The sequence below is a fragment of the Clinocottus analis genome, unplaced genomic scaffold, assembly GCF_023055335.1.
Source record: "Clinocottus analis isolate CAN_PGR_092001 unplaced genomic scaffold, fCliAna1.0.p SCAF_14, whole genome shotgun sequence".
NCBI lineage: Eukaryota > Metazoa > Chordata > Actinopteri > Perciformes > Cottidae > Clinocottus > Clinocottus analis.
Genome location: NW_027175865.1, coordinates 9,456,968 through 9,483,749, shown reverse-complemented (window position 1 = coordinate 9,483,749; position 26,782 = coordinate 9,456,968). Strand labels below are relative to the sequence as shown.

General features: G+C 42.6%; 2 protein-coding genes across 6 annotated transcripts in view; both read right to left on the bottom strand.

The window, feature by feature from the left end:
* sdc3 (syndecan 3) overlaps nucleotides 1-1,588 on the bottom strand; it is a 32,121-nt gene extending 30,533 nt beyond the window's left edge. The window contains exon 1 of the mRNA XM_068576132.1: nucleotides 987-1,588. Coding sequence (XP_068432233.1) covers nucleotides 987-1,040 — 54 coding nt within the window. The 5' untranslated portion in view covers nucleotides 1,041-1,588. The remainder of the gene's footprint in view (nucleotides 1-986) is intronic.
* A 2,843-nt stretch (nucleotides 1,589-4,431) lies between these two features.
* On the bottom strand, nucleotides 4,432-26,703 carry pum1 (pumilio RNA-binding family member 1). 5 transcript variants are annotated; one of them, XM_068575361.1, is made up of 23 exons: nucleotides 26,473-26,703; nucleotides 22,092-22,264; nucleotides 20,248-20,370; nucleotides 19,085-19,153; nucleotides 16,635-16,740; nucleotides 15,114-15,304; nucleotides 14,637-14,809; nucleotides 14,271-14,535; nucleotides 13,833-13,926; nucleotides 13,360-13,458; nucleotides 13,092-13,234; nucleotides 12,555-12,693; nucleotides 12,261-12,395; nucleotides 11,505-11,855; nucleotides 11,094-11,336; nucleotides 9,198-9,468; nucleotides 8,173-8,302; nucleotides 7,844-7,978; nucleotides 6,983-7,120; nucleotides 6,166-6,291; nucleotides 5,835-5,956; nucleotides 5,503-5,695; nucleotides 4,432-5,262 (listed from the first exon to the last, which is right to left on the bottom strand). In XM_068575361.1, the coding sequence occupies exons 2-23, from the start codon at nucleotides 22,251-22,253 to the stop codon at nucleotides 5,131-5,133; spliced, it is 3,540 nt and encodes a 1,179-aa protein (XP_068431462.1). In that variant the 5' UTR covers nucleotides 22,254-22,264; nucleotides 26,473-26,703; the 3' UTR covers nucleotides 4,432-5,130. The 5 variants fall into 5 exon arrangements, with proteins under 5 accessions (XP_068431462.1, XP_068431464.1, XP_068431463.1 ...); XM_068575363.1 differs by having other exon boundaries at nucleotides 11,556-11,855; XM_068575362.1 differs by having other exon boundaries at nucleotides 16,635-16,737.
* Nucleotides 26,704-26,782: the final 79 nt, after the last annotated feature.

The window sequence follows — 26,782 nt, the reverse complement described above, 5'->3', positions numbered from 1 at the left end:
ATCCAAGCCTTTTCGCGCACCGCATCGCCGTTGACGTCCCCGTTACCCCACCCACTAAACACATTGCCGCACACACACACACACACACACACACACACACACACACACACACACACACACACACACACACACACACACACACACACACACACACACACACACACCTCCAGTGATAACGGGAGGGTGCCCCTGGTCGGATTCAGGCAACCGGACAATGAGCCGCCGTTATCTGACAGAACTGTCGCGTGCACCTTACAGGTTAGACCCCCTCCCCCCCTTTAACCTCTTTCACACACGCTCGCGCACACACACGGCGCGAAAACCCGGTAATAAAGTCGTTAAAGCCGCAGTATGACTGGAGCCCTCCTAATAACGGCAGGATGTGAGCTGTGACACAGACACCACATACCGAGGCTCCGCACAAAGACCTGTAATCAAGCTCAATTAGAGATTACCCGCTAATTACACACACACACACACACACACACACACACACACACACACACACACACACACACACACACGCACGCACGCACACACACGCACGCACGCACGCACACACATTTCCTGACTCGGGGGACACAGGCCACAATAAACCTCGACACTGAGACACAAAGGCTGGTGTGCATGTGTGTGTGTGCGTGTCTGCGCGCGCGCGCGTGCTTGTGTGTGTGTATGTGTGAAAACCGGGAGTGGGGGTGCACGGGAGTCGCCAGCCCCCCTTGAGGGGAGTCACAGCCGTCCAATACGGGCTGGTAAGTAGGTCGAGTGCAGGATTTCCTACCGATCCCCGGACCGTCACTATCTCATTGATGATAGCGCACCGCACGCGTACACACACACACACACACACACACACACACACACACACACACACACACACACACACACACACACACACACACACACACATGTAACCTAAATGCCCCGTCCCCTGTGAGCACCAGAGCTCCCCGGTTAACAAAGGATCCGAGGCTCGTGCTTACCGTGGCGGTGTGCGCGAGCAGCGCCGTGAGCGCCAGCAGCCCAGGCAGCTTCATGGTCGGGGTTTCGCGGGCGCAGCCTCCCGGTGCCTCCGCTGCCTTCACCGGGTTCGGGGAGGTGGGGAGAGGGGAGGGACAAAAGCTGCTCCTGCTTCTGCTGCTGCCGCTGGCTGCCGGTGTCCCTCGGTAGTCTGTCCAACTTCAGAGCGCGCCGCCCGTCCGCGCGACCATCCGTCCTTCTAGTCGGGCTTTTTAATCCAAGGCTTCACGAGCTGCTGGTCCAGGTACCAGGCAAGCGACGAGATCTCCGCGAGGCCTCTTCTCTGTCTGTTTCTCTGAGTTTTTGTGCTCGAGACCTGATAGATTTACTACCGGGAGACGCCAGACCTCGTCTCTCTCTCTCTCTCTCTCTCTCTCTCTCTCTCTCTCTCTCTCTCTCTCTCTCTCTTAATACACACTTGGTATCTCTCTTCTCTCTCTCTTCTCTCTCTCTCTTAATACACACTTAGTATCTCTCTACCCTCTCCTCTCTCTCTATACACACACTCAGGCTCCCTCTCTCCTCCCCCTCTCCGTTGAGGGCAGGATGTTCCGTATGGCGACGCTGCTTGGCCTGGGAGTCTGGCAGAAGGAGGGGGTGCGTGTGAGAGCGCATGCACGTGTGCTCGGGTGTGTGTATGTATGTGTGCGTGCGCAATGCATCCGAGTGTCAGTGATCTCTGCGAGCAGAGGGAGAGGACGCCCCCTGCGGTTCGTTTAGGCACCTGCAGCCCCAAAGCGGCCCTTTAACACACACACACACACACACACACACACACACACACACACACACACACACACACACACACACACACACACACACACAGCAAGGGCCCACTGCGCACGGCTCCCGGGTTGAGGGCATTGATTTGGCGCCCCGGTGGTTCCGGTTGGCTGCACGCCTGGACTACCGACACCTTTCCAGGTCAACCCCGTTACTGCGCTGTGATTGGCTGATTAGCGGTCACGCGGTCACACCTGTGCTGCGTAACACGCATTAATATGTATGCGCTACTCCGTACTGTAACCTACTTGTGTCGCCTAGCAACCGTGCATATTTGCTGCTCAAGGACACGACGCGGACAAAAACGTTTAATCATTGTTAAAATACACATTTTTTTAAATAATCATTGTTTGAAAGCGCAATATATATATATATATATATATATATATATATATATATATATATATATATATATATATATATATATATAAATATATATATATATATATATATATATATATATATATAAATATATATATATATATATATATATATATATATATATATATAAATATATATATATATATATATATATATATATATATATATATATATAAATATATATATATAAAAGGATACACAACCAGCAACAATTAAAACTGAAAGCTGCTTATGGCTTCATGGTGTGGTACGTCAGAAGGAGCTGGTTCTGGTGGTGAAACTGGGACCATGAGAGCTGGAAGACCCGGAAAAAAAGCTAGAATTAGACCGTGATTTGTTACACAAATCAACCCATTACATACCGGGCCCTTCTATAAGTCATAAACCATGGACTCAACTTGAGGTTGTACATTCTCAAGCAACCTAGTAGAGTTACCCATTCATTAATTGGTCATGTTAGGTCCAAACAAACCGGTTTCTTCATTTGATTAAAATTGTTTCATGCTTATTCATGCTAAGTCCTTTGAACACATCTTTGAAAAGAGCACATCTCAGGTAAAGGCAAGATTTAAAGTGGTGATATTGTTTGATTCTTTGTGGAGAAACTTAGTTTTAAAAACCCATCTGTTAAATCAACAAACGCTAACAATAAATACAGGCCCGTAGCCCCCCTGTGACTCATGGTCCAGGTGTACTTTTAGCCAGTTAGTACTGCATAAAATTGAGGTAGTCAAGCCGTTCTGGTAGTTTGAAATCTTTTCAGGTAGCACACCATCACTTCCTCATGGTCTATTATCCGCTTTGAGAAAACAAAACTAAAAAAGCTACGGGCTTACTGCCACCAGCATCACACCCAAACTGACTTGTTATTCAAAGTCACATCCTGAGTGTTTCCGGTTATGTTCCAAACAAAAGCTGGACAAGTACAGACAGGAATATCCCCTCCATTCTTCTGAGATACAAACAGAAGATCACAAGCAGGAAGGTGTCTTGATAGACACACTGCACTTTAGCCGGATGATGTCTGGTTACAAACCATGAGGTCATTACGTATGTCAACAGTCTCGAGTCCTTTTTCATTTCTAGTTTCCGCACTAAGATGTCAGCCTTATTATTTTAGAAACTAAGGCGAGCAGCCTCTCTGACTGATGCTGTGTGTACTCTCCGTCTTATCGCTGCAGAAACAGTCATTCAGATGGATGGAGTAGAAACTGTGGCACGGATCCTAATCCTCTCTGTTATAATAGACACTTAAGATATGAAAACAGTAGTGTGTCTGCCGCTTCCCTCCGCCTTGTGTGAGCGTATCAAACATACAATGAAGCACACTTAAGACGGTTACATTTTGAAAGTTTTTTTGTTCAGTTTGGTTTCAAAATAAAGATCACACAATTGTTTAGAGACAATCTACAACAGGAGTTACAAAAAATAGTTGCCCAGGCAATAAGCATACACAGGTTCTGTTAACTATACACATATGGTTACAGGTGTGCTCGTAGTAAATATACACAAGGCTGCTCCAAATGTACACCGCACTGAGGCGGGCTGCCTCTCTCACCCAAAAGGACATGGACAGTATGATACAGCACTTACAGCACTAGAGAAATGCCAAAAAACACAAGAATCTTCTCTGTACAATCCATGGGTTTACCCCTCTGAAAACAGTCATGAATAATAGAAGGGTTTGGGGGGGGGGTGGGGCTAAATGAGTAAAAGTTTTCTCCCACCCAGCCACACATGACACATTTCATGGGGTAAAGCATTCCTATAAAAAGATCTTAAAAAAAAGGTCAAAAACAAAACAAAAAAACCTTCAACATAAACTAGAAGACACCACTAAGTCTAACAGAACATGTCCAATTGGGAGTCAGTGGGAGGTCGACGTCTTAAGTTAAGCAGTGACAAGATAAAGATAAAACCAAGCGTGGCGAATCTTTGTACAAGTACTACGCTGTATAGAAAGGGCATTTCAAAACAAAAATTTGATATTACAATTTACAATATACAACAACTCATATGTCACAACCAAGGAGGTGAGAATATACACTGAAATGCACAGGGTTTTTTTTCTAAGATTTTTTTCAGTGAGTTTTTTCTTTTTCTTCTCATACCAAAAAGGGTGGTAAAGCACTTTTACATTACAAGGGTTTACAAATGTACAATTATACAGTCAGAAGTATGTGGTCACTACTAGGATACATTATAGATACAGATTCAACATCAAAAACCAGAAAAACTACAAAGTTTTATATATATATTTATATATATATGCAAAGGTCTACACCAAGTATACACGTTATATTTATAGAAGCAAGACCAGAAAACGAATCTCCCATGCTAAATGATCTGTCTGCTGGTTAGCTGATGGCGTGAGTGTGTGTTCGTTCATCTATGATTCTGTGACGTCTGACAAATTAAATACTCGTTCCATCTCATAGTGGTGAACAGGATGGGAGGAGAAAGGATTGTGTGTGCAGCAGTAGCAAAAAGTGAAATGATTTTCGAGTTTAAGAGAAAAGAGAAAATTAAAGAAAACAAAAAAACACAAAAAGGAGGGAGTGGAGCGATGAGCGGAACAGGCCTCACCTCTCTCCACTCCCTGCCCTCCTCACTCCCCCAATTCAGTGGGCCTGAGGCGCAGGTGGGGGAGGGGCAACAATATCTGACCAAAAAAAAAACTAAGGCTGCCTGTAGCAACAGGCTCCTCCCAAAGGGTTGTCATGGAAACAAGGGCGAGAGGGGTACTCAATGTCCTCGGTGAGCAGGATTTGGAGGGGGAAAGAGAGCGTGACGCCCTCTGAAGGTCAGACAGGGATAGTAGGGTGGGGCTAGTAGACATGACAGCTCAAGGAGGATGAGGTGAAGAGTGCGGGTGGAAGGGGAGGGGCAGGTCAGGTGGCACACGATTTCAGGCTGGAAGGGAGGAAAAATAATAATATAGGTTTACATAATGCCATTGGGAGGGCCACAGAGAGGACCCAGGTCAACGCCATTCTTCATGTAGTATTTCTCCAGCTTGGCCAGGATGTGTTTTCCATACGTGTACTTCCTCAGGGTGGAAATGTGAGGCCGGATCTGGACGGAGACAAAAACACATGTTAAAATTGAATATGGTCGGTGTGTACTTCCAACAGACCCTTCTTTGGTGTTTCCCCTTCATTTCTGCATTTTGCTCTACTAGAATAGAAAATCTCCCATCACCCTGTGTTGGCGTCTCCAGGGAACCATTGAACGCAGTGACCTTAAGATTTATTGACGTGAAGGTAAGTAACGGGTTGGGATTATGGGTTGACAAGAGACATGCTTTCCACTCACCTTGTGCATTACGATCTTACGCTGGGTGGGTTCGGCCACGTCGATCATCTTCTGCACCACGTAGTTGGCGTACTGGTCCTTCATCATGGTGTATAAGGCACTGTGGGGGCCCTCCGTCAGGCTGCACACCTCATCTATCAGCACGGCACGTTCTGCCCGTGATGCATGGGTCACACACTTCTCCACCACATTACTAAAGATAGGAGGGGAGGGGTGAGCATTAATAGTACATAAAAAAGAAGGAAAGGAAGAAAAAAAAGTCTGCGATTTCGGCGAAACAGAAACAAGGGCGAGAGGGAAAACTGAAACCGTGTATTAGTTTTAGGATTTACCTGGCAAACTTATGCTGGCTGAGTCCCAGTACATTGCCTCTGATTTCAGCCACTATCTTGCTCTTATCTTCAGCTCGGCCGTGCTCCAAAACGTGCTGGATCACATAGTTGCCGTACTGGTCCTAAATAAAACAAACCACACAGACACATTTACTAAAACGTGAAGACACCAGCTGGTGCTTCTGACGTCACATCAAACACGCAGCCAACTTCCAAAACCAATACTTGGAGACGTTTTATTTGAGCCAATTTCACCAACTATGTTTTCCAGCCTAGAGACAGTTGAGATAAGCAAGAGCGACAGCAGCGAGCGCTCGTTTGTGTGCGTTACCTGCACCAGCTGCTCCGTGTGTTGATGGAGCTCCTCCAGTATAGGCAGCGTCTGTTCAGGAAGGCAGTGTTCGAGAATGCGCTGAATGACTCGGCAGCCATAAGGGTGAGTGGAGAGGGCGAAGACCTGAGAGACACACATAATTACATGTTACTTATTCATGACGTACACCAAGTGGTCCTGGAGCTCGGCGAGTTGAACATGGCTCTAATTTACCTCTGTTTAAACCGCTTTCCCTTGAGGCACAGAAAGTCCCTGGGATTAAAGCGCAAAATGATCATAGGCATATTTTCACACACCCTGCCCACCCCTGCAGAGAAGGTGAAGGCAAATTCCTGACACGCTTTCAGCTAAAACAAACAAATCTAAGCCACAGTGAAGAAAACATGCAGTTACACAACATGCAAATGTGTGAGAAGCAAAGAACTCCGTAGAGATTTAGTGTCAGAGCATCCAGAGTGAATCCTCAAAAAGGAAACATCTCATTAGCATCAAACAAAAAGGCAAATGCATGGACACAACATCTTTCTTTTAACACTTTATGCTAATGTAACATTTAGCTGGAAGATAGAAGATGGCTGCTGCCACTGGGCTGAGGTTTCTGTTGCCGTGGCAACGTAGCCCGTCCCCGGAGAGGACAGAGTAAGTATGTCTATGTACTTTGGCGGTGACAATATGCTCGCTGCCTCAAGGCAGCGTCAGTGTATGTGTGCCGACAAGAAGTGGATGCGTGTGTGGATGCCAGCCAAGCACTGGCAGGCTTCAGTGATTGAATGTGGAAATATTTTCAGAGTGCGCGCTCACAGACGGGACCCACCTGTCCCTTAAAGGCGTCTATGATGAAGTGCAGCGCATGGGGCTGGACACACTCGATGCATTTCTGCACCACGTGGTTACCGTTCTGGTCCTTCACACACTTCAACACATGGCCATCCAGCTCCCGCACCATCTCACTCTGCAGGGACGACGGAGAGGAAGGAAGAGGGAGAGCAGAGCAAGAGACGGCATGTAATCGTTTGTGAGAAATCAAATATTGCCTGAAAGCATTTTCCAAACTCGCCTTCATTTTTCACAGCGTCTTATAGCCCAACAAATAAAACTGGGATTGAGCAGTTGCCCTGGAGACTCTATTGAGGTCCATTAAGGAGAGATGGATACTTTTCTCTGACTCTCACACACAGACACACTTACTTGCCCCCAAACTACTGAATTTAAGCACAATTCGACCGGGTAATATTCAGCTACATTTATCTTAACACCTGCAGTTCAACATTTGCATATAAACTGTGGTATCATTAGCCTCATTCATCGTTGATGACGAAGTGCCCGCGAGGAACCTGCTGCTACAAGAGGCAGCTCCAACATAAAACCCATAATGTAGATGAGAAATGCCATATGAGCGTAAGGAGCCTGCCTCGTTATTCTGCTATATAAACAGGAATTAGTGATCCATGAGCAATGCAACCTCATTCATGACTGAATTATGAGCACATGGACAGAAGTCTTTGTTTAAAATTCATTACATTTCAAAGAATATTTTACTTTTTTTAGTGACAAGCCAAAATCACAGCAGTTGATACGTTAGAAAGGTTTAACTAAGGTTGTTTTAGTACAACATGTACGTTCTGTTTCTATTGTTTATACTTTGATACAGTGCAACCAGAACTAGTGTACTTACAATGACCTGCTGATCAGAGGGGATGAACTCCAGAGCTTTCTGAATGACCCTGCAGCCGTACATCTGCAGGGCCAGAGACAGCACATGACCTCGAATCCTCTCTGCCAGAGCCAGCTTCTGGTCCAGGCTGCCAAACTGAAACAAAAACACAAAATAAGCTTGTAAATCCTCTAATCCATTTTATAAACACAACACAACGTATATTACACAGCCACAGAGACCAATAAAGCAGGTGCAGTTCTAGCGAATCAATGACTCAGGCATTCTCATGAATTCAAGCTTGGTTAACTCACTGTACACTTTGATTATCTGACTTTCCTCTCACACACCTCAAAGAACTTCTGGATGACGTAATTTCCAAAGACATCCACCATCAGCTGGTAGGCGGCCTGCAGTATCTCACTGAAGACAAGCTGGCGCTCCGCTGAACTGGCTCGCTCCAATTTCAACTGGATAAACCTGTTGGAGACAGAGAGGATGAACATTATATTAACCACATGTACCTCTTGTTTTGTTGCTCTTCAGTTTCATTTTCTTGGCTTTTGCAATTTAAAAAAAGCCTCATGACTAAGTATACAGCTTAGCCTGTAAATAAAGTGCATCCACAAAATTTGGATGAACTTGAAGACAAAGACTAATAAACACAGCAGACAGTGACAGAGCAATAAAGTGAAACAGATGCTCAAAGACAGAGCTGCTTCTAAATCTTTAACCTGAGGGAATAGTAAGACATAAGGAGATGAAATTCAGAGAAGACAAAGACAAGGAGAAGAAACTAAGTAGCCTGTGAAGTGAAGTGATGGATGCCAGACTAAAAGCAGAGATAAAAAGGACAGTGATGTTGACTGTAAAATGAAAACGTCTGGAATGAGCAGACTGAACGTCATGGTGTATTAATAGATCATTTCAGTGGAAAGTGCATCTGCATTTGAGGCAGGTCTGGTGTAACCCAGACAGACCAAGGTACCAAGACCCCAGAGTGACCTGAAACTCATAGTTTAGACTGACAATACACTCAGCTGGAGGACCCATATTGACGACTGCTACAGTGAGTGCATCATTAACGCAGATTTAAGGTCTATTAGTTTGAGCATAAGTTCCTGTCACTATTTTTTCTAAGATAATACCTTGGTGGTAGCTTGTACACATTGCTATGAAAATGAAACTGAAATATCCCTGTCACATTCACTGCTTTAAAGCCACATTTCTATGTTAGCAATCTAAAATTATACATACATAAAAATACAAACACAAGGTAGTCAAATTAGATTTATTTGCGAGGCACTAATGTGTTATTAGTGGCCTGTGTTTAACTGATGTGGCCTTGATCCGTCTATTTCTCGCATGTGTGTACCTGCTGCCGTGCTGGTCCTGGCTGAACTCCATGATGTGCCCTGCAATGTCTCTGAGCTGCAGGTTGGGGTAGCGGTTGTTTCTAAAGTCCTCCAACAGGCGGCTCCGGCCTGACGGCATCACGTCCGACATGCCGTAGCGTAGCCGTGACGAAGGGAACAGCTGACTGCTGGGTGAAAAGAGGGAGGAGCCTGAGCTGGCGGCGCTGCGGTACTTGGCCTCTGCTCCTGGAGCTGCAGAGATGAATCGCCCACTGCCATTGGTCAGACCTCCTGTGGGGGTCAGACAGAAAAGGGAGGCGACTGTCAGAATTGACAGGTGTTCAGGTGCTGATAGTGCTCAGACTCAAGAAAAACCTCTTGGATCAGAGGAAATCTGACAACAAAATAGGGCTGAAACAAAACAAAAAAAGTCCATGCAAAACATTTCTTCTTTCTCTCCCTCTCCCTCCCTCTCTCTCCCTCTCTCTCCCTCTCTCGAGGAAAGACAAGTCAGTGGACAAGTATCTTAAATTCCCCCAAAGTTTGCCATGGTTCGTGGTAGTTTTTAACAGTAGGCGGAGAATAAATTTCTCCCTTGCACTGCATTTTAAATGCTGCTGCAATGATTACTTGCATGGGTTGACAAGGATTCTTTTTTTAATTGATGACACTGCAGTACTAACTTTTTGGAGATCATGAAAATAATGTTAAAGCTATGCAGCACAGAAACATAGCTCTGGATGGCAGCACTGCCTCAAATATAAAGCAGACTAACACTAACAATTATTATCCCTTACTGAAATGATTATATACATTGCCAGGTTACAAATCATGCCCCTCCTCCAGAAATCAAACCTAAGACATGTGTTTAGCTACCACCTGGTAGACCTTGCTTGAGATATGGACCTTGAGGTCTTTTCCAGGTTTTGTGTGTGTGTGTGTGTGTGTGTGTGTGTGTGTGTGTGTGTGTGTGTGTGTGTGTGTGTGTGTGTGTGTGTGTGTGTGTGTGTGTGTGTGTGTGTGTGTGTGTGTGTGTGTGTGTGTGTTCACAACGCAATTGACTTTTAAATGCCTTGGCTTGAATCAATGTAATTCTAACATCTCCAACACAATATAATGCAGTTGAATACAGTTAGGATCTGTACACAGTGTAGTTGAGCTGCTATTTACTGCAGTTCCCATGTGTACAGTAATACATCTTCAAAGACTTTGCCAAATGGAGGTAACCAGTCGATCAGTCATTATGAAGCCTTAACTTGTCTGTCAGTTTGTTTGATTGTTGTTTAATCACAGGCGTTACACTTTACGCTGCCAACTGTCAGCCATGGAAATACACACAACACACTGGAAACAAGTTTGTCAGTAATGAATCCCTTAAAATATGCGGCCTGAAAAGACTAGTTGTCAAATTTGAATTTGTCAGTTGATAGTAGATGTCTGTTAATTTTTAGAGATACATTTAGCAACACTTGTTTAAAAACAGTTTAGTGTGTAAATGTTAACATCTAATTGTTTAAATCTTATGTGAATAAATTCCTTAGTTTGGAAACTACACCAGGGCTTCTACAAAAAAGCCTAATATTAATAGCTTATGCATGTGGTGCTTTTCATCATCAAATAAAAAAAATCCAGATACGTCCATGTGTTAAGCTTCAATACACTGTTGATTCATTAAGGCTCATGGAGTCCTTAGAGTTATGCCTTACAAATGCTTTCTTTGAAAAATAATGGGACAAATGCAGGTGGTGGATTTTTCCAATTGATAGTCAGAGTGAGTATATTCTGACATGTAAATAGCGCTGGCTTTGTGTTTGGCAAAAGAGCACCATTTCCATAGAGTAGCTATTCCAGTGGCATTATTGTGAAAAAAGAAAATTAATGACATTGTTAACCTCAACTGAATCAAAGACACTTACCAAGATTGAGGTTGGAGGAGGAGCTATGATTGGATAGGGAGGGCGGAGGCGTGAGGGAATGGGAGGGGCCCTGGTTGGGTAGGGGCATGCCCACAGGGCCAGGGGAAGGACTGAAACCCAAGGTGCCGTTATAGAAGCCTCCATGTCCAATCGGGGTGAGGCTGGAGTTGGTGCGTTTATACAGCTCACTGTTGCCTGTCAGGGAGTCCCGCCTGGAACCGCTGCCACCACTTGAGTTGGCCACTAGAGGGAGACAATGACGTACAATAGATCAGTGAAATGTTTTTTTTTTTAAAAACAGTGAAATCTTATTTTTTATTTGTTTAACCATTAACAGCTTATTTTTTGTGCAAATGTATACACTTATATTAAAAATAAAAAAGAATTTAAAAAAAACACCGAACAACTGACCGCTTTGATAAGACTCCAGCAGTAGACTCCGTGGGAAAGGTGTAGTCCTACCTGCAGTGCCGAAGCCTCCAAGCGTCGCCCCCAGTGTGGCACCGAGGGAGGAGGAGGCCTGCTGGCTGAAGCCCAAAGAGGCAGACCCTGGTCCTGGCTGACCAGAGCCTTGTGAGAAAAGAGAGGAACTCTGGGAGGAGGAGCTAAGGGAGGAGGATCCGTAAAAGGAGCTTCCTCCCAGAGCTCCACCGGGGCCACCCTGCTGCTGAGGCTGCTGGGACGTCATGGCACGAAACGGACCGTTGGCCCCACCGCCCAGACCACCGTTGGCACCACCTGCGGAGGCTGCTGCTGCTGCAACTGGAGGGAGAGACAACACAAGAAGTGATTATACGAGTTTCCCTTCCGTCCTTTCCAACAACTCTGAGTAGACGGACAGACATATAGATGCACAGTAAAAATGTATACTGAATTAATTTTAAGTGCCACAAAGTTTCATTTGCAATTGCATGCATTATCTTAAATATTATTGGAAATACATTTTCCATACTAGTGTCTAAATTCCGATCAATAACACTGACTTGAACTCATGGGAAAAATGTTAGACTAGGCTTGAAGATACCGTCTTAATCTTTTAATTGCATGTTCTGGATGAGTGGGACATTCATCCCATTGTGTGCAAAACATCCTTGTTTGTCCTGTTGGCAGAAGGGAACAACAGAGACATGCCAAACCTTGAAGGCTCCATGTGCATTGCTATTTTACCTGCTTGTGCTGCGGAAGGCGATATGATTACGGAGCCAGGGGCCATGAGGCGGACAGGGCCACCCCGAGCTCCAGTGTTGACCACGAGGGCCCCCGTCTGATCATAGTATGCTGCAGGGGCCAGGACTGGGTAGCCTGAGAAAGAGACAGCAGCAAATCATTATTCAGAGTGCACCTACGTTTATTTTAGCTTATCCTTTCCTTCATGTAGCAATGGGTGTTTGTGGGTAATTTCAGCAGTCACTTATGGAACAGTTTTAAAATAAAGCTATCTGGAAATCGTGAGTAACACACCAGGGACTCCTGCTGCCAACCCCTGACCGAAGGCAAGGGCTGAGTTAACTGCTGCTGCTGCAACCAGCTGGTCATTCTGCTGACCCTGTTGACCTTGGCTGGGGGTCAAAGGTCGTTGGTTGCCCCCGCCCCGCATCACCTTAATAAAAAGAATTAGACATTTGAATAAGCATCAATATGAAAATTAACTTTCCATCATGTTCACATTCTCTTCTTGTTCATTTCTAAAACAATGTGTCCACACAGAGACAAATGGTGCCATGTAATAAATACCCAGGATGAGTGCACGATCCTTTTATTAGCAGCCAGAAGCATATGAGCAAACCAGGACTAAATAAACAGCAGCTGGGTGAAACATTTCCTGCTGATTGATTTACGATCTTTACGGGATGCAAAGAGTTTTCTGCTTACAGACCCAAGTCGAGCAGCATTTAGACTGAATGCAAATTCTAACTGGCACATAATGAGAGATCTGACAGAAACAACTTGAGCCAATGAGAATCAGCATGCCAGTTTTTTGGCGAGCAGCCTACTGACCTGCTGTTGGTTCTGCTGGCCCTGGTTTGCCGCCTGCTGATTGGCCGAGTTGTTGGCTGCAGCAGCCTGCTGCTGGAAAAGGCTGGCAGGGTAGACCCCCCAGGGGGTCACACCGTAGTACTGGGGAGGCATCACTGCCGGCCCTGGTCCAAATAAATATGCAAAACACAGGTGAGATGGGATGACTTTGTCTGTGTTTATGCATGTCCTGACTGTGGGAAATTAATTAAAATGGAGCACAAGGTCCATTTCAAAATACAGGTCTTACCGAGTGTAGCTGCTGCTGCTAGTCCGGCTGCGTACGGGTCGGTCCCTGGTGGAGCAGCACTGATGATGTAAGGATTGGGCACAAATGCTGGGGCCAGACCTGAGAACACATGTCGGGTAAAAAGGTGAACCAGGGCCAAAAGATGGAATACTCATGGAATAAATTCATAGAAAGGCCAAGAATAAAGTTGTAACGCATGATAATTCCCAAAGGACTTAATGATAAACATTACCAACAAGATAATTAAGATTCTAATTCAAATTAATTAATTGGTTTCCAGTTGTAGGCTAGTATTGACCAATGTTGTTGTCTCTGAATTTAAACTCCATGACTCCCGATAGCTGGGTTCGAAGATCACCCACAATGAAACGACAAAGCCAGACGATAGCTACTCTTTGGAACAGTGACAAACTGTCAAATGCATTGTAACATACGACCTTCAGCTGTCCATACATGCACACTCACTCTCTTACCAATGTGAGACTGCTGTGCTGCTGCCAAGGCGTACTGCTGTTGCTGGGCTGCTGTTAACTGCTGCACTGCTAGGGCGTTGTTTCTCTGAAACAGCTGCAAGTGCACAATGACAGGTAAATAAAACTTTAATATCATGCAGAGTATGATGTCAATATTGTGACATGAGACTAGATTTAGTAATGAAATGTGCAGTGTTGTCTTTTCCTGGTATCAAAGGCTGCATTACAGTTTAATGATGCAATTTCCTAAATTCACAAGAGAGTTCTATTATTTGCATTTATCCACTTTATTATAATATATATTCACATTACTGACACAGCAACAGTCGCTCTACAATATTGTTGCAATAACAATAGAGGTAAAAATAGCTCTCGGCTCTTCTATTGATGAGTCAATGACAAAGTTTTGTATGTTTTTTTTCTGCCCGTCGCTCTCACCTGCTGCTGGTTGGCGTAATCGAATAAGCCCACTGTGGGCGCAGAGTCCATGGGCATCTGGGAGTTGTAGTCAAACTGAAGCGGCTCCATCACTGACTCCATGGGGTCCATAGTGACGCCACCTTGTTCAACACCAGAGAAGTCCTCAGGGGGCTTAGGGCCTCCACCGCCTCCCATGGGTGTCATGCCATCAGGCCCTATACCCCCGGGACCTCCAAGCAGGTCACTCTCAGGACCAGGGACCGGCATGTTGCCTTGGGGACGACTGCAGAGAGGGGAGGAGTTCAGTTTACGTCTGAAAGGCTCCTTTTAAAACAAGAAGCATTTCAAGTTGTATGTACGAGTGCCTTTTACACTGTGTCCTACCCAAACTCTTTGACATCGACGTCAAGGCCATTCTGCACGGGCAGCCCATTGGGGTTGATGACATCGTTGATTACATCAGCTTCAACTTCAGTCAACTCTTTCAGTTTCTCGCCTTCGAATGTTGCCTTTGGCTTTTCCCTCTTCTCCTCCTCTACCTCTCCATCCCTCTGTCCCTGTGTGACGGAGAGAACAGAAACAAAGCAGACAGTGAAGAGCTGAAATATGGAGGCGCTGAATCTGTGACAGATTGCAAATGCACAAATGGTACAGAGAGGGAAAGACAGACTGACACGGTCACAGACCTGTCCCCTTTTGACAATTACAGCCTGACAGTTAGAGAAAAATGACAGATAGGATGATGAGGTTATTGAAGGTGTGACGCTGTAGTTTTTTTGTGAAAAAGTCAAGATTGTCACGATCAGAATAATGGCGCTGCAGAGAATAAAATGATTATGAGGAAATCGCCTTCAGACTTACATACGGTCCTTTTCGGAGGCAGGAATCCAGTTTGTCCGCTGGCGAGGAGGAGAGGACATACTCCACCATGCTAACTCCCAGCCCTCCACTCTCAGAGCGTGGTGACATCACCGAGCCCACCCCGACTTCACCGCCATGGAAACCTTGACCTGGTCGACGGGACACCATGATTGGCTGAGACACGGAGTGATCTAAGACGATTGGAGGAGGAACTGTTAATAGAATGCATGCACGGGGAAAACGGTTCAGGCACGAAAGTGACCGCTTCCAACACAGAGGCACAAATTTACATTATAATATTTTACATTACAGATGCGTTATAAAGTTATCAAACAAAAACTGCATAATCCACTTTTTCATATTTTACCATCCCAACAATTCAGACTTTATTTTCTGATCTCGGAATGATCCGGCATTATTTTGCCAAACTTTAGTGTTTCCCATTAGTTACCGAGACTGTGGCAGGTTAACAGTTTTACTCTGCCATACTTTCATAATTAACCGTAAATATCTTTAGGTTTCTCAACGCTGGGCTCGCCATGCGCATTTCCTCTGCAGCAGTGCGCAGCGAATGGCTCTAGTTCGGCTCAGACACTGGAAGTGGCTTCCAACTCCGCCCGCGTTAGTTTTACAGCATCCCTCGACTGGACTGTGCTGTTTCCCGGGTCGTAAACTTGGTACTTTCGCTCCCTGCGAGGATTGATAGAAACACTGTTGGGGTTGTCTTGGAACACAAAGCCGTCTTGTTTACAGTACTTTGTGACCTTTTAATGAGCGTTTCTATTCAAGTTGTATTGAACTTTCTTTTTTTTTTACTTTATTTTACTGGACGTCTTTTATTAGACTTTAATTATATTAGTCCAATTATAATCCTAGTGATGGGTTATATAGAGCCCCTGGGTTTTGAATTTCTTCCATTACAATTTTCTGTAATTTTTTTGTCTCTGTTGCCTACAGCTGCATTGGGATTATCGTAATTGCCTCTACTGAGGGTTTATAGATTTCTTCTTATGAGCCCAGGTGTTTTTTGAGAAGATTGTCTTTGTCTGCTTGGCACACTGGGACTGAGTCTTAACTGGGTCAGAAACAGTTTATTTCACGGGATGTGATATTAAGATATTTCTCATCAGCCATGTGGACAAATGCAGATTGCATCCCAACAGTTTTATGAAAACATGCCCTCTAATACACAATTTGAAAAACCACCAGAAAATGTGCTTGTATGTATACTTTTTTCTACACACTAAAACTGTCAAACTGCAGGAGTACTTCTTTTGTCACAATGCCAAAAGCTATAACGGTATTTTGTTGATGTGATCCACCATGTATCTCATCATATGGAAAAACATCTGGGTGATTTTTGATCAGCTTTTGATTCTGAGGAGAACCTAAATATGTGTGTCCAACACAGTGATTATTGTGGTGATTTTTTGATGTGCTTGTGAAACCAAACTGTCATATTTATTAACAGCCGACTGTCTTCCGGAGTACCCCAAACCTAAGCCAGACTGGTGTATATACCTGAGGCACCCCATGCACTGTCCCTCCACTGGTCCAGAAAGATCCCTTTTGGTCCGTCCTTCCCAGAATCATCCGCCTCCCAGAACTTCTTACCAGGTAGCAGCTGCTACAAATACACAGAAAAACAGAGGAGAAAGGGAAATATGACAAGGTGAGAATGTTGCACAGATATTGCGAGCACATGGCAGAATGAACTAAATAAGAACAAATCTATGCATAAATGATTAGTTTGTATTACTGGCAATGTCAAATCTCACCAACAGGTTACACTCAAAATGTCTTTTGCTTTTATTTTGGTGTTAAGCTGCCAATGGTGCATTCATTGCAATTTCCAGTGGTACACACTGTCGGTGGTACTTTGAGCTCTGACAGCACCCCAAACAAACAAAAACAGGCCGGCAAAACTAGATAACACACTACCACTAGTGTCAGTTTAGTTAGTTTTAGTTACTTCATTTGTGCTTTGTTTAAAGGAACTGTGGGTAACCGTTAGTGTGATTTGTTAGTAGAACTGAATATGTGTGTATTGACCTTGAGACTTTGTATTTGTCAGGTAAAAAATAAATAAATGATAGAAGCTAGATATAGCTCCACGTTTTCCACATGATTCAAAATATTGTACTGCCATGTTTCTATAGCAGAATGGTCAAATACTTACGGACACTGGCTCTGGCAAGTGTCGTTCGCATTTTGGTATTACCTAAATGTAGGGATGGCGACCAAAGAACGAAGTATTGATACGCCCTGACATTACGGATGCTTTTTATTAGGACCTAAAAATGTTTTAGTATAATTTGTTTGACGCTGAACAGACAGACATTTTTCAGATTTGTTTTCAGTGAGAAATTAATGACCTTATAGTGACTTTGCTGTTTAAAACATTGTTACTGCTAAAATCACATTGTTTATTTGTTTGGTCAAGACTCACTGTTACTAAAATGGAGTTCCCTGAATGATATTTCTCAAGTCTGTAAAAACATTCACAGACCGCTGATGCAGCGTCTCCAGCCGTAAAGAAACCAAAAAAATGTCAAGCATTCATGATGAGGTCATGTTTGTATATAACCTGTCAATCAATTGTTTTCAAGGTCAATAAACACAGACAATAATTGACCGCAATTTCTCCGGGACACTGAAATCTTTCAGGGCCGGCATCATTGTTTTCTAATAGAAACCCAGATACTGAGGCGATTCCCGAGGCTGGTTGATCCATCGAGCCGCCATCTGTGTGCAGTCAACAGATTTTGCACCTGAATAATTTCACGGCATATTGTCTCATTTCTTATTCTAAATAAAAAAATACAGTAGAGAAGCCGTCCCCTACTACGAAAGTAAGAAATCTTTTGTTTTGGTTATTTTTAAAAAGGGCCATTCGTGCATTCTAAACAATAGCCTCCATTTTAATATTGCCAGTTAACAGTTAATAATCAATTAACGAGAGTTGGCTATCGGTCAGAAATAAACAAATCGAGATAGGCGTCCCTTGTTGGCCCGCACAGAGACAACTATTTGGTCTTTACTCGTCTGTGAATAATCAACAGAGATTTACGTTGTTACAATTTAGTACGTCAATAAACACCAACTTCAACAATTGATGCCTGTGTCTAAGAACAACCATAAAAAAACAAGTAGAGCGCATTCATAAAAAGCTGTTTGTTGCAAATAGTTTTTGGTGTTTGGACTCTGGTAGACTCATTTGGAACTTATTTTGAGTTCCTCTCCATAGCTTTCTTCACTTTTTTACTTTAAAAGAAGAAACAATGTTCTGAATATGTGATCAGTAAGTAGTAGTATCTTCTTGGAACAGGAAACTCTTTGTTGCATGGGAAGCCAAAATGTGAAAGCGTGTGTGAACTGATCTATAATTTCCAGGATATTTTTTAACATGTCATTACATCTCATTACAGATGTATTTCAGTACATCGCAGCCTAACAATATTCACCAAATACGAGACAAACAAACGTAGATCAGCACAAAGTTCAAAGAGCCAAAACTATTTGTAGGCAATGGTCCAACCGTAACAGAAATACAGAGCAGACTGTTTATACCACAGCCAGACCCCCCAGCCAAAATAAAACAACAACACCTCGGCTTAGTCTCTTCTCATCTTTCACAGCTTTTCATTCGGATAAACAACAATGCCTGCACAAGTATACACTACTTTTGGGGGAAAGACATTCCATTGAGCAACTGATTTCTTGAATTTCGACTGAGCAATCCAACTCAACATGCGCTTATTCACAAAATACATATCTATTTTCATGTCAAATGTTGACATACATCATGTAACCACTTAGAATCCAGCGAGTACAAATCTACAAACTGTGCTTACATGCTGTGAATAACCACGTCCCAAAATGCTCCATTATCAGGTGATGTATTAAAGCTACGTGGTCACAAGTCACTTTCTTCTAGCCCACAACCCTGAATATCAAACATGATGTCTCACCTCTCCCATGGCGCGGCCCTCCAGAGCCAGAGCCTGAAAGTCATGGTTCAGCTCGTCCATGGATCGCACCTGCAGACAGAGTCATGTCTCATATTCAACTAATGTATAAACTAGGGCTGGGCAAAGTTTAAAAAAATTAACTGATTAATCGCATGATTTTTCTGCGATTAATCGTGTTATGCTCCATATTTAATAATGAAGCAAAAACTAGTGTATTGCAGCTTTAATTTTAAAGTAATGTTATCAGAACAATATAACAGCACTCTGGAGCAACAGCAAGTTGACATACACACATATATAGTTTATAAGTATTTTTTCTGAACAGGTACTGTTCAGTAGTGAGGGTCCCTGTGAGGGACAAACCACTCCTCCTTTAGTCAATGTTCAGTCTGTTGCTTAGCTTAAAGATGTATGTTAAAAACCGGCAGTTGATTAACTTTGTTTGTTTGTTTTTAAAAATGCAGTTAACGCATGATCAAATAATTAACGCCATTAATTGATTGAAAAGTTAACGCGATATTAACAAGTTAACTTGCCCAGCCCTAGTATAAACATATACCCAGCTTGAATTACTTATGGTAATTAGTAATTGCCTTCATAGATGATTTGGTGTGTCATATTGCCTTAGCGCAAGCTACCATTGGTATCATTTGGGGGAAGCTGGTAGGGGTTCTCTGCCATTTTTGCTGTTTTCTCCTGTTTTTAGGCTCGACAGAGAGGTTAGTATTGTTTTTCCTTTTGCTACTATAGGCCAGTTTGACCGTGTGTTTTAGCTAGCGTGGGGGTTTTGGTTTATTGTGTTATCCTTAGGGACCCTGAGGCCTGCTTCTGTTTTAATGGATCTACCTTTTGTTAAAACATAAGCGGTCAATAAATGATACTTATTGATGTATAAGTATTTCCCCCGCCTTTTTGTTCCCCTTTCTTGTTCCATCTTTGCTAAGTCTTTTTTTCCTGTGTGCCCATAGGCACCTTGGATGGACTGTAAATGGCATCAATTAAAACATGTATGAATTTGAACATTAAATTGTGTTTTGAAACTAAACTATGAAATGCATTGTTTTCCTAGATTTTATAGCTACAGAAATGTTTGTGACATTGTACAACAAACATTAGTGTCTATGAAAATACAGTAAGAACATCATTACAACACAAACACACACCTGGCTGTCATGGATGTTGTCTCCAGTGGGCCAGCGATGTTTGCCAGGTTGTTCACCGTGCTGCCGCTGGAAGAAGTAGTCTACCATGGCATCATCCTGGGAACGTCCAGCACCCGCCACTCCCTTAGACACGAACACACATTATCCTGTAATTACTATCAACTGTAACGAGCAGACAACTGGTGAGATGCAGATATAGCATGTATTTTAAGTATTTATCTATAATCAACTCTTTTATAGAGTTGATTAGTTTTAAAAACAAAACAAAGTCAAACATGCCTACATTCAAATATATGCGGGACATACGAATTTACATAATCCATCTACATCCCCAAACACGTTTAACTATGGTAGAAAAGTAGGGAGTGAAAGAGGCAGATCAATCAAAAAACACCAAAACTAAATCTGATTATCTAATGTTTTTAACAATAACAAAAACAATTCTTTAGTCTCCTAGCATACAATATGTGATGGATACTAGTTATTGATTAGAAGTAACTAACCGGCTGGACATGATGAAAAAAAAAGACCAAGAAACAATCAGACCACATGTTAATGAGTCCAAATTTGTGATAACAGTTTTTGGAATTGTAATAATTAAAATAGCACCATAGATTGAGGTATTTAGGCCACATCCTCTTTTCTATAAGTCAAATGCATCCAAAAAAAAGAGGCAGCACTTTTTTCACATGCAAATTGAAGTAGAGTTCCTTTCTTACTCATTTTGAGGGTGAACACAAAGTTCACCACAACAACCATCATCAAGGAATCAGTCAACATGTTATGGAAACAGCTGGGCTTTGTCTTTTTCTTTAAACAATGTGTGCAGTAGAACAAGTTACCAAAATATAATTAAAATCTGACTTAATTGCTACTTCAGTTCAACTGGACTGTTTTTTCCAGAATTAGTAATGAAAAATGCTTAACGTGTTGTTAAGAAGCAACATTTTAGAAATACTTCAGATTATCTTTACACTGCACTGAAGCTGAGACTTGACACCCATAAGGCAGTCTGGTATCCGAGGTGTGGACAGCAGAGAGAACACTAGAGATAATCTCCATTACATATTTAATAACATAGCTAGCTCGCCTGACTAGAAACAAACAGGAACAGCTTTCCTACATAACATCAACACTGTACATAACTTTGTATTAATGGAAAATTACCATCATAAGAGAGCAGAGCGCAAGGTGATGACTTCAAACAGCAACACATTTGATATACTTTGACGGATAATAAATTCAGTTGAGCAAATCCAACAACGATCCCACCTGAATTCCTACTTTTGTCCAGTGTTGTTATAATTTACTTTGAAGAAAAGTAGAGGATTTTCTAGCTCTACCTCACAATAAGCAGCTACCATACCAATAATGTAATTTATTGGGATAACCCAACTTATGCAGTTTAGCTAACAACATGCCAAAGTTAATGCAGTTATTTTATAGTTTCTAATGAGCTGCAGAAAATGACATGTATTGTTGCTAACAGTTGTTTAGCAAGGTTCATAGACATCAATGATTATATGTATTATCCACCTTTTCACAGACTCTGACTGACTCAATATTGCAACCTTTATTTGGTCGTTTTGAACTGTCGCCTTTCACTAGGCTAACATGATAAGGAGCTTGTTTTGAGTCTGCCAAGACACGTGGGCTACTGTGGTTTTGTGATGTAAGCTAATAAATGGAGGGATTGTGAGATGGCTTGCAAGAGAAGAAAAATCCAAACGTCTACAATACTTGGAAAAAAAACAGCACAGCCTGGGCAGCCACATATTATATAAAAAGGGATGTTTGTCAATAATTAATGCAATATGTCAAGATGTCAAGGTGTTGGGCTTTACCTGCTGACTGGGGGGTGTGGCCTGAGGGGTCTGCCCTGTTGGAGGGGCATGTCCTCCACTGCTCAGCACCACGGGCATGCTGGGAGATGTACTTCTATGGTGGGGGCTGAATGAATCCTGCCAGAGCACTGCTTTCCTCTTCAACACACACACACTGCTCATTCCACCACAGCCTGTACAGAAAGAAATACATCCGTCATGCAAACAATAGCACACAGTATCAATACATTAAACAAAAAACATTTTTGATGAGCTCTCGGAGGTACAACAAAGAATGATTGATGGAGACCCTGTGCTCAGGTGTCAGGTTATTAAGTACACTGGCCTAAAATTTGTTACAAAGATTTTAATGTAATTTTTTTCATTGAAGCTGCAACTGTTTCTGTATTTAATATAAAGTGCTGCATGAATAGAATGTTTGTGGGCCATCCCCTGAAGTTAGCATTTTGCTGGTTTCTTTGACAAAAAAACAACAATGGGATTTTGAATTGCAGAAAGTACGGTCTGTGGCATAATTAAACACTACACAGTAGAACCTAAAAAAATTACCCTGATATTGCATTAACACCTCACTATAATGATTTCAACTAGACATAAATATAAAAACAATTGTAAATTATGAGTTATTGCAGAGCCGTTGTATTGACCGCATGAATTTCTACACATGTTTAATTGTACCAAATAAACTGGCAAGTGTAGTTTAAGCATGCAAACTAGTTGACATAAATCCCATCAGTGTGCATCAGCAAGTCACAATAATATTTGTAATTGTCCAGCAATAACACACATACTGAGAGATTTTTTTAAGTTGTGGGGCCAGCTCATACTGAGGTATGAGACAAGCATACGAAGACAATCTATGATGCATGTGCTACAACCATACTTCATAAAAAATAAAAATGTAGTGGCAGTCTGACAAAAGGTGTAGTAAAACAAATGGGTTGTCCAATCCAAAAATTGTTCATGATCAAAGTTCAGGGTCAGTGTTACTGTTCCATAAATTTCTCAATACATCAGTCCTACAGGAATTTTAAAAAGCAAGCACAATGTCATCTCATGTAAATGTGCCTCTGATATTTGACAACTTCAGGCCATAGCAGAGATGCAACAAATATCTTAATACTGTACAACTAACTGGCTTTTATGTCAAACTACACTCAGCTATTTGTATATTTAGTACACCTGGCAAAAACTAAAGCCCATTTCGACTGTACTGCAATATTATGGTTAAATTGTATTTCCAATACTTCTGTCCTTCCTGCTTATATCAGTGAGGCTAGACTAAATTTTAGAAACACCTCTCACCGTAGTACACACCAATTGAACGGCACCACAAACTACAACAAGAGAAAAAAAACTATAAAACTGTTGGATCAACTCCTAAGCTCTATTTGTAAAGTAAGTTGTATTTTTGTTGCAGTGATGGCATTAGTTTTGGTGATTACACAGTTTGGTTGATCTCATTTTTTTATGTTTCAATTACACCATTTTACAGACTTTTTTCTTAATACCAATACGCTGCTACGGACGCAGTTCATTATGGTTTTATCGTCAATAAAATATTTCATTCCAATATTTTGTGTCAAATTATTGATTTCTTAGCAAGTCAAATAAGCAGGAAAATGTGCAGCAAGAGGTTCATTATGACGAATTGAACCCAAATAAGGTGATGCAGGAACCTGGGCTAAAGCCAGGCTTTGAATCATCCCTTACGAAGATGTATCCAATTAATCAACAAACTATGATATACAGCCCGATGCAACTGACTGAGTAACACTGCCTGTCAGGCATTGTATTCAAAAATGGCGTAAGAAAATACAGATATTGTCACACCAGGAAAACACTGCAGCCACCAACTACCAACAGTTGGTTAAAAAATGTCCCCTAAGCCAAATGAACCGATGTAATGTCAATTTGCATGAAGACCTGTATATAATTCTGCAGTGCAATGCTCATCAAATGTAATTTAAATTATTTAACAGCAGTCGGCATTGCATATGCTCTACTGCCGTGTGTGGCTTGAACCACACATATCAAACTCTCTATCATAAGGATTAAAGTTTCCCGCTCATTCTTGAGCTCAGTGGGAACGTTTGTGACCAGTTCGTTACCAAGACAAACGACTCAGCCGTAGTCTTGGTTATTTATCAACTCAAGCTCAGTTCAGCCGTGATGGAAACATGTCAGCCAGGTGAACACACTCATTTTTGCCCTTTTTCTGATGCGATGCAACGCACATTTAAGTGAATACATGTTGATTCAAATTAACAAGGGTTTGAAAATGTATGATATTTTTTATGTACAAAACATACAATTCACATTCCCTCCTTAAAACCATAAGACTCCAGTAAAGACAACAGTGAGTTCATCTCAGTGATAACTGTAACACACTTCATTCAAACTCGACAAAAACAAAATAAAACTCATCAACTTTAACTTTCTTAGTATATCCACTGTAAGAAAGTAACCTCCATAATATTTCCGTCGTTTGCTAATTACGTTACTTGTGCCGGCTTGGCGTCCATAACGAGAAAAGCATCATAAAATACAGTTTAGACACTTATCCAAGTGATCTGCATATTATTAACACATGTGTTCTATGTTTCCAGATGTTTTATGCACATTAATTTGGTTGTTATGAAAACCTGTAGAAAAAGCTTTTGGTGGTAGGTGGTTGCAGATCACTGCTCATAGTAGAAGTTCACAATGTAAAAGCTCAAATGTCATACCAGTACAAGAATACACACTCGGTATATGTTTATTAAGAGCACCCAGCTAAACAAATGCAGTCAAATACATCAGTCCTGCAAAACATAACACTTTCATGAAGATTCAAATGTAAAGCATTGTTGAATTTAGAGACGTGTATTCGACTCAATGGTAATTTTGAGGGCTGACGTTTGTCATGCTGTGCATTTTACTGAGAAATGTCTAATACTTTTTTCTAGAAGTGAGGGTAGAATCAAGTTGTAAAACATCTCAGAAAATAACACAATAAAGTTAAACAGCACAACAAACTACATCCTCGAAAATTAACAGTGTTGATACAAAAACACTGTTAAAACAATATTAACTGTAATAGACAGCATTGCTTTCAACTAGATATTCCTGTTAAACTGTAGTGTGTAAATGGGAAATATCAGTACATTTGTCCATAGATGGTTATCGACTTCATTCATCATCGCTCACATAAAGAAATATGCAAGGTGCATACTCTACACTCCTTGGTGGTCAGGGCCAATATGGTCAAAACAACCGGTGTTGTTTCAGCAGGATTATATTTTACAACTTGCCCTTATCCAACAAACTCAAATATATCTGGTAGAATGACCAGTTTTTGTCCCTACAGGCTATGAGGACATTACACGTACTTCTTTGTATGCACATACAGTAATTAACTTTGCCAGTCTGTCTGTCTGACACTGCTTCTTCTAACGCATGCAGCTTTCTCTCGGGTCTGTTGAAACCACTTGAACACACCACCTCCATAACAACTTAAAACAAACCAGCTTGCCAAGTGATCCGTCTCATGCGTGTGTTTTAATGCTACTCTTCATTGAGCAACAAGGAAATAATAGCTGATAATTTCATCCGCTACAGCTGAAGATCAGGTAGAGAAACACCCGGAAATCCACAACACCGGCCCATTCCCCAAAGCAAAACGCACACGGCATGTCAGGCTGTAAGTCGAACTAAGCACACGGAAACGGGCACTACGTAACTGGGTTAATCATTATTCAATACCGGGGATCAAACCACCGCATACCGGGCACAGACAGGGGTGTGACAATACTAGCAGGCAACCTGCAGCTAGCAGGAGACAACGTTAGGTGTCTCGACACACACCAAACATGTCCATCCGAACAGACGTGACACAACAAAACGAAAGGGCAGATGTAGAAGCTCGGTTACCGGCGGTTTAATTTTCATGCATCTGCGTTCACCAACGGCTGCCTTGGAGACACTGTGATGGGTTCACTGCCCATGTCCACCAACAATAACACGGCCTCCCGACACCAGCTCAGCCGGGTGAACCGGTGGACTAACACGGGATCTACACACTGTTTTTAACAGCGACAATGGCACCCTAACATCAACTCCCTCTTATTAATAAACACCGAGGGGTCTCTACATGTGTGGCGAGCTTGCAGCTCCACATGTCCCCGTGACGGGGATGCTAACAAAGGCCCGAGAGCTGTCTGGAGCGGAAGACCGACACAACGGGAGGAAGGAGGCAGGGAGCAAAGAGAGGCAGCCGCCTCTGCCGCACCAAATACTCCCGTTTAGCCCCTCTTAGGCCCACCATAGAAGCAATACTCGCACCGATGCGTTAATAAGGGATGTCTCGTGCTGCCGCGACCGGGGAAGAGGTGATACTCACCGGCGGAGAGGGAGGATGGACGCGGATTTCAGCCCCAGTTTCTCTCTGACACCCTAAGCTTTCACTCCGACAACATGGCGGCTCGACGGAGGAGCAGGCGAGAGCGCTGCATGCTGGGAAGGCACGAGAGAGAGCGTGCGGTTCATTGCGCCAACCGGGAGGGGAGGGAGGGTCATACCGGACCGGTCTCTTTGTTGTGTAGTCTATTTGTATTGTGGGGTGTAATTATGTTGCATTTTGTTTTTACTTAATTCACATTATTCGTTAAGGGAGTTTTTAAAAAAAAAATGCATTTGCTGTAACTACGCAC

Bases quoted from the DNA above. Each gene is read 5' to 3' on its own strand.
- pum1 (XM_068575361.1), bottom strand. From the start codon at position 22,253: ATGAGCAGTGTGTGTGTGTTGAAGAGGAAAGCAGTGCTCTGGCAGGAT. The intron at 9,469-11,093 runs GTAAGTGTCTTT...TGACCCCCACAG, and splicing joins CTCCTCCAACCTCAATCTTG to GAGGTCTGACCAATGGCAGT. The intron at 5,696-5,834 runs GTAAATCCTAAA...TCCTATCTTTAG, and splicing joins AGCCAGCATAAGTTTGCCAG to TAATGTGGTGGAGAAGTGTG.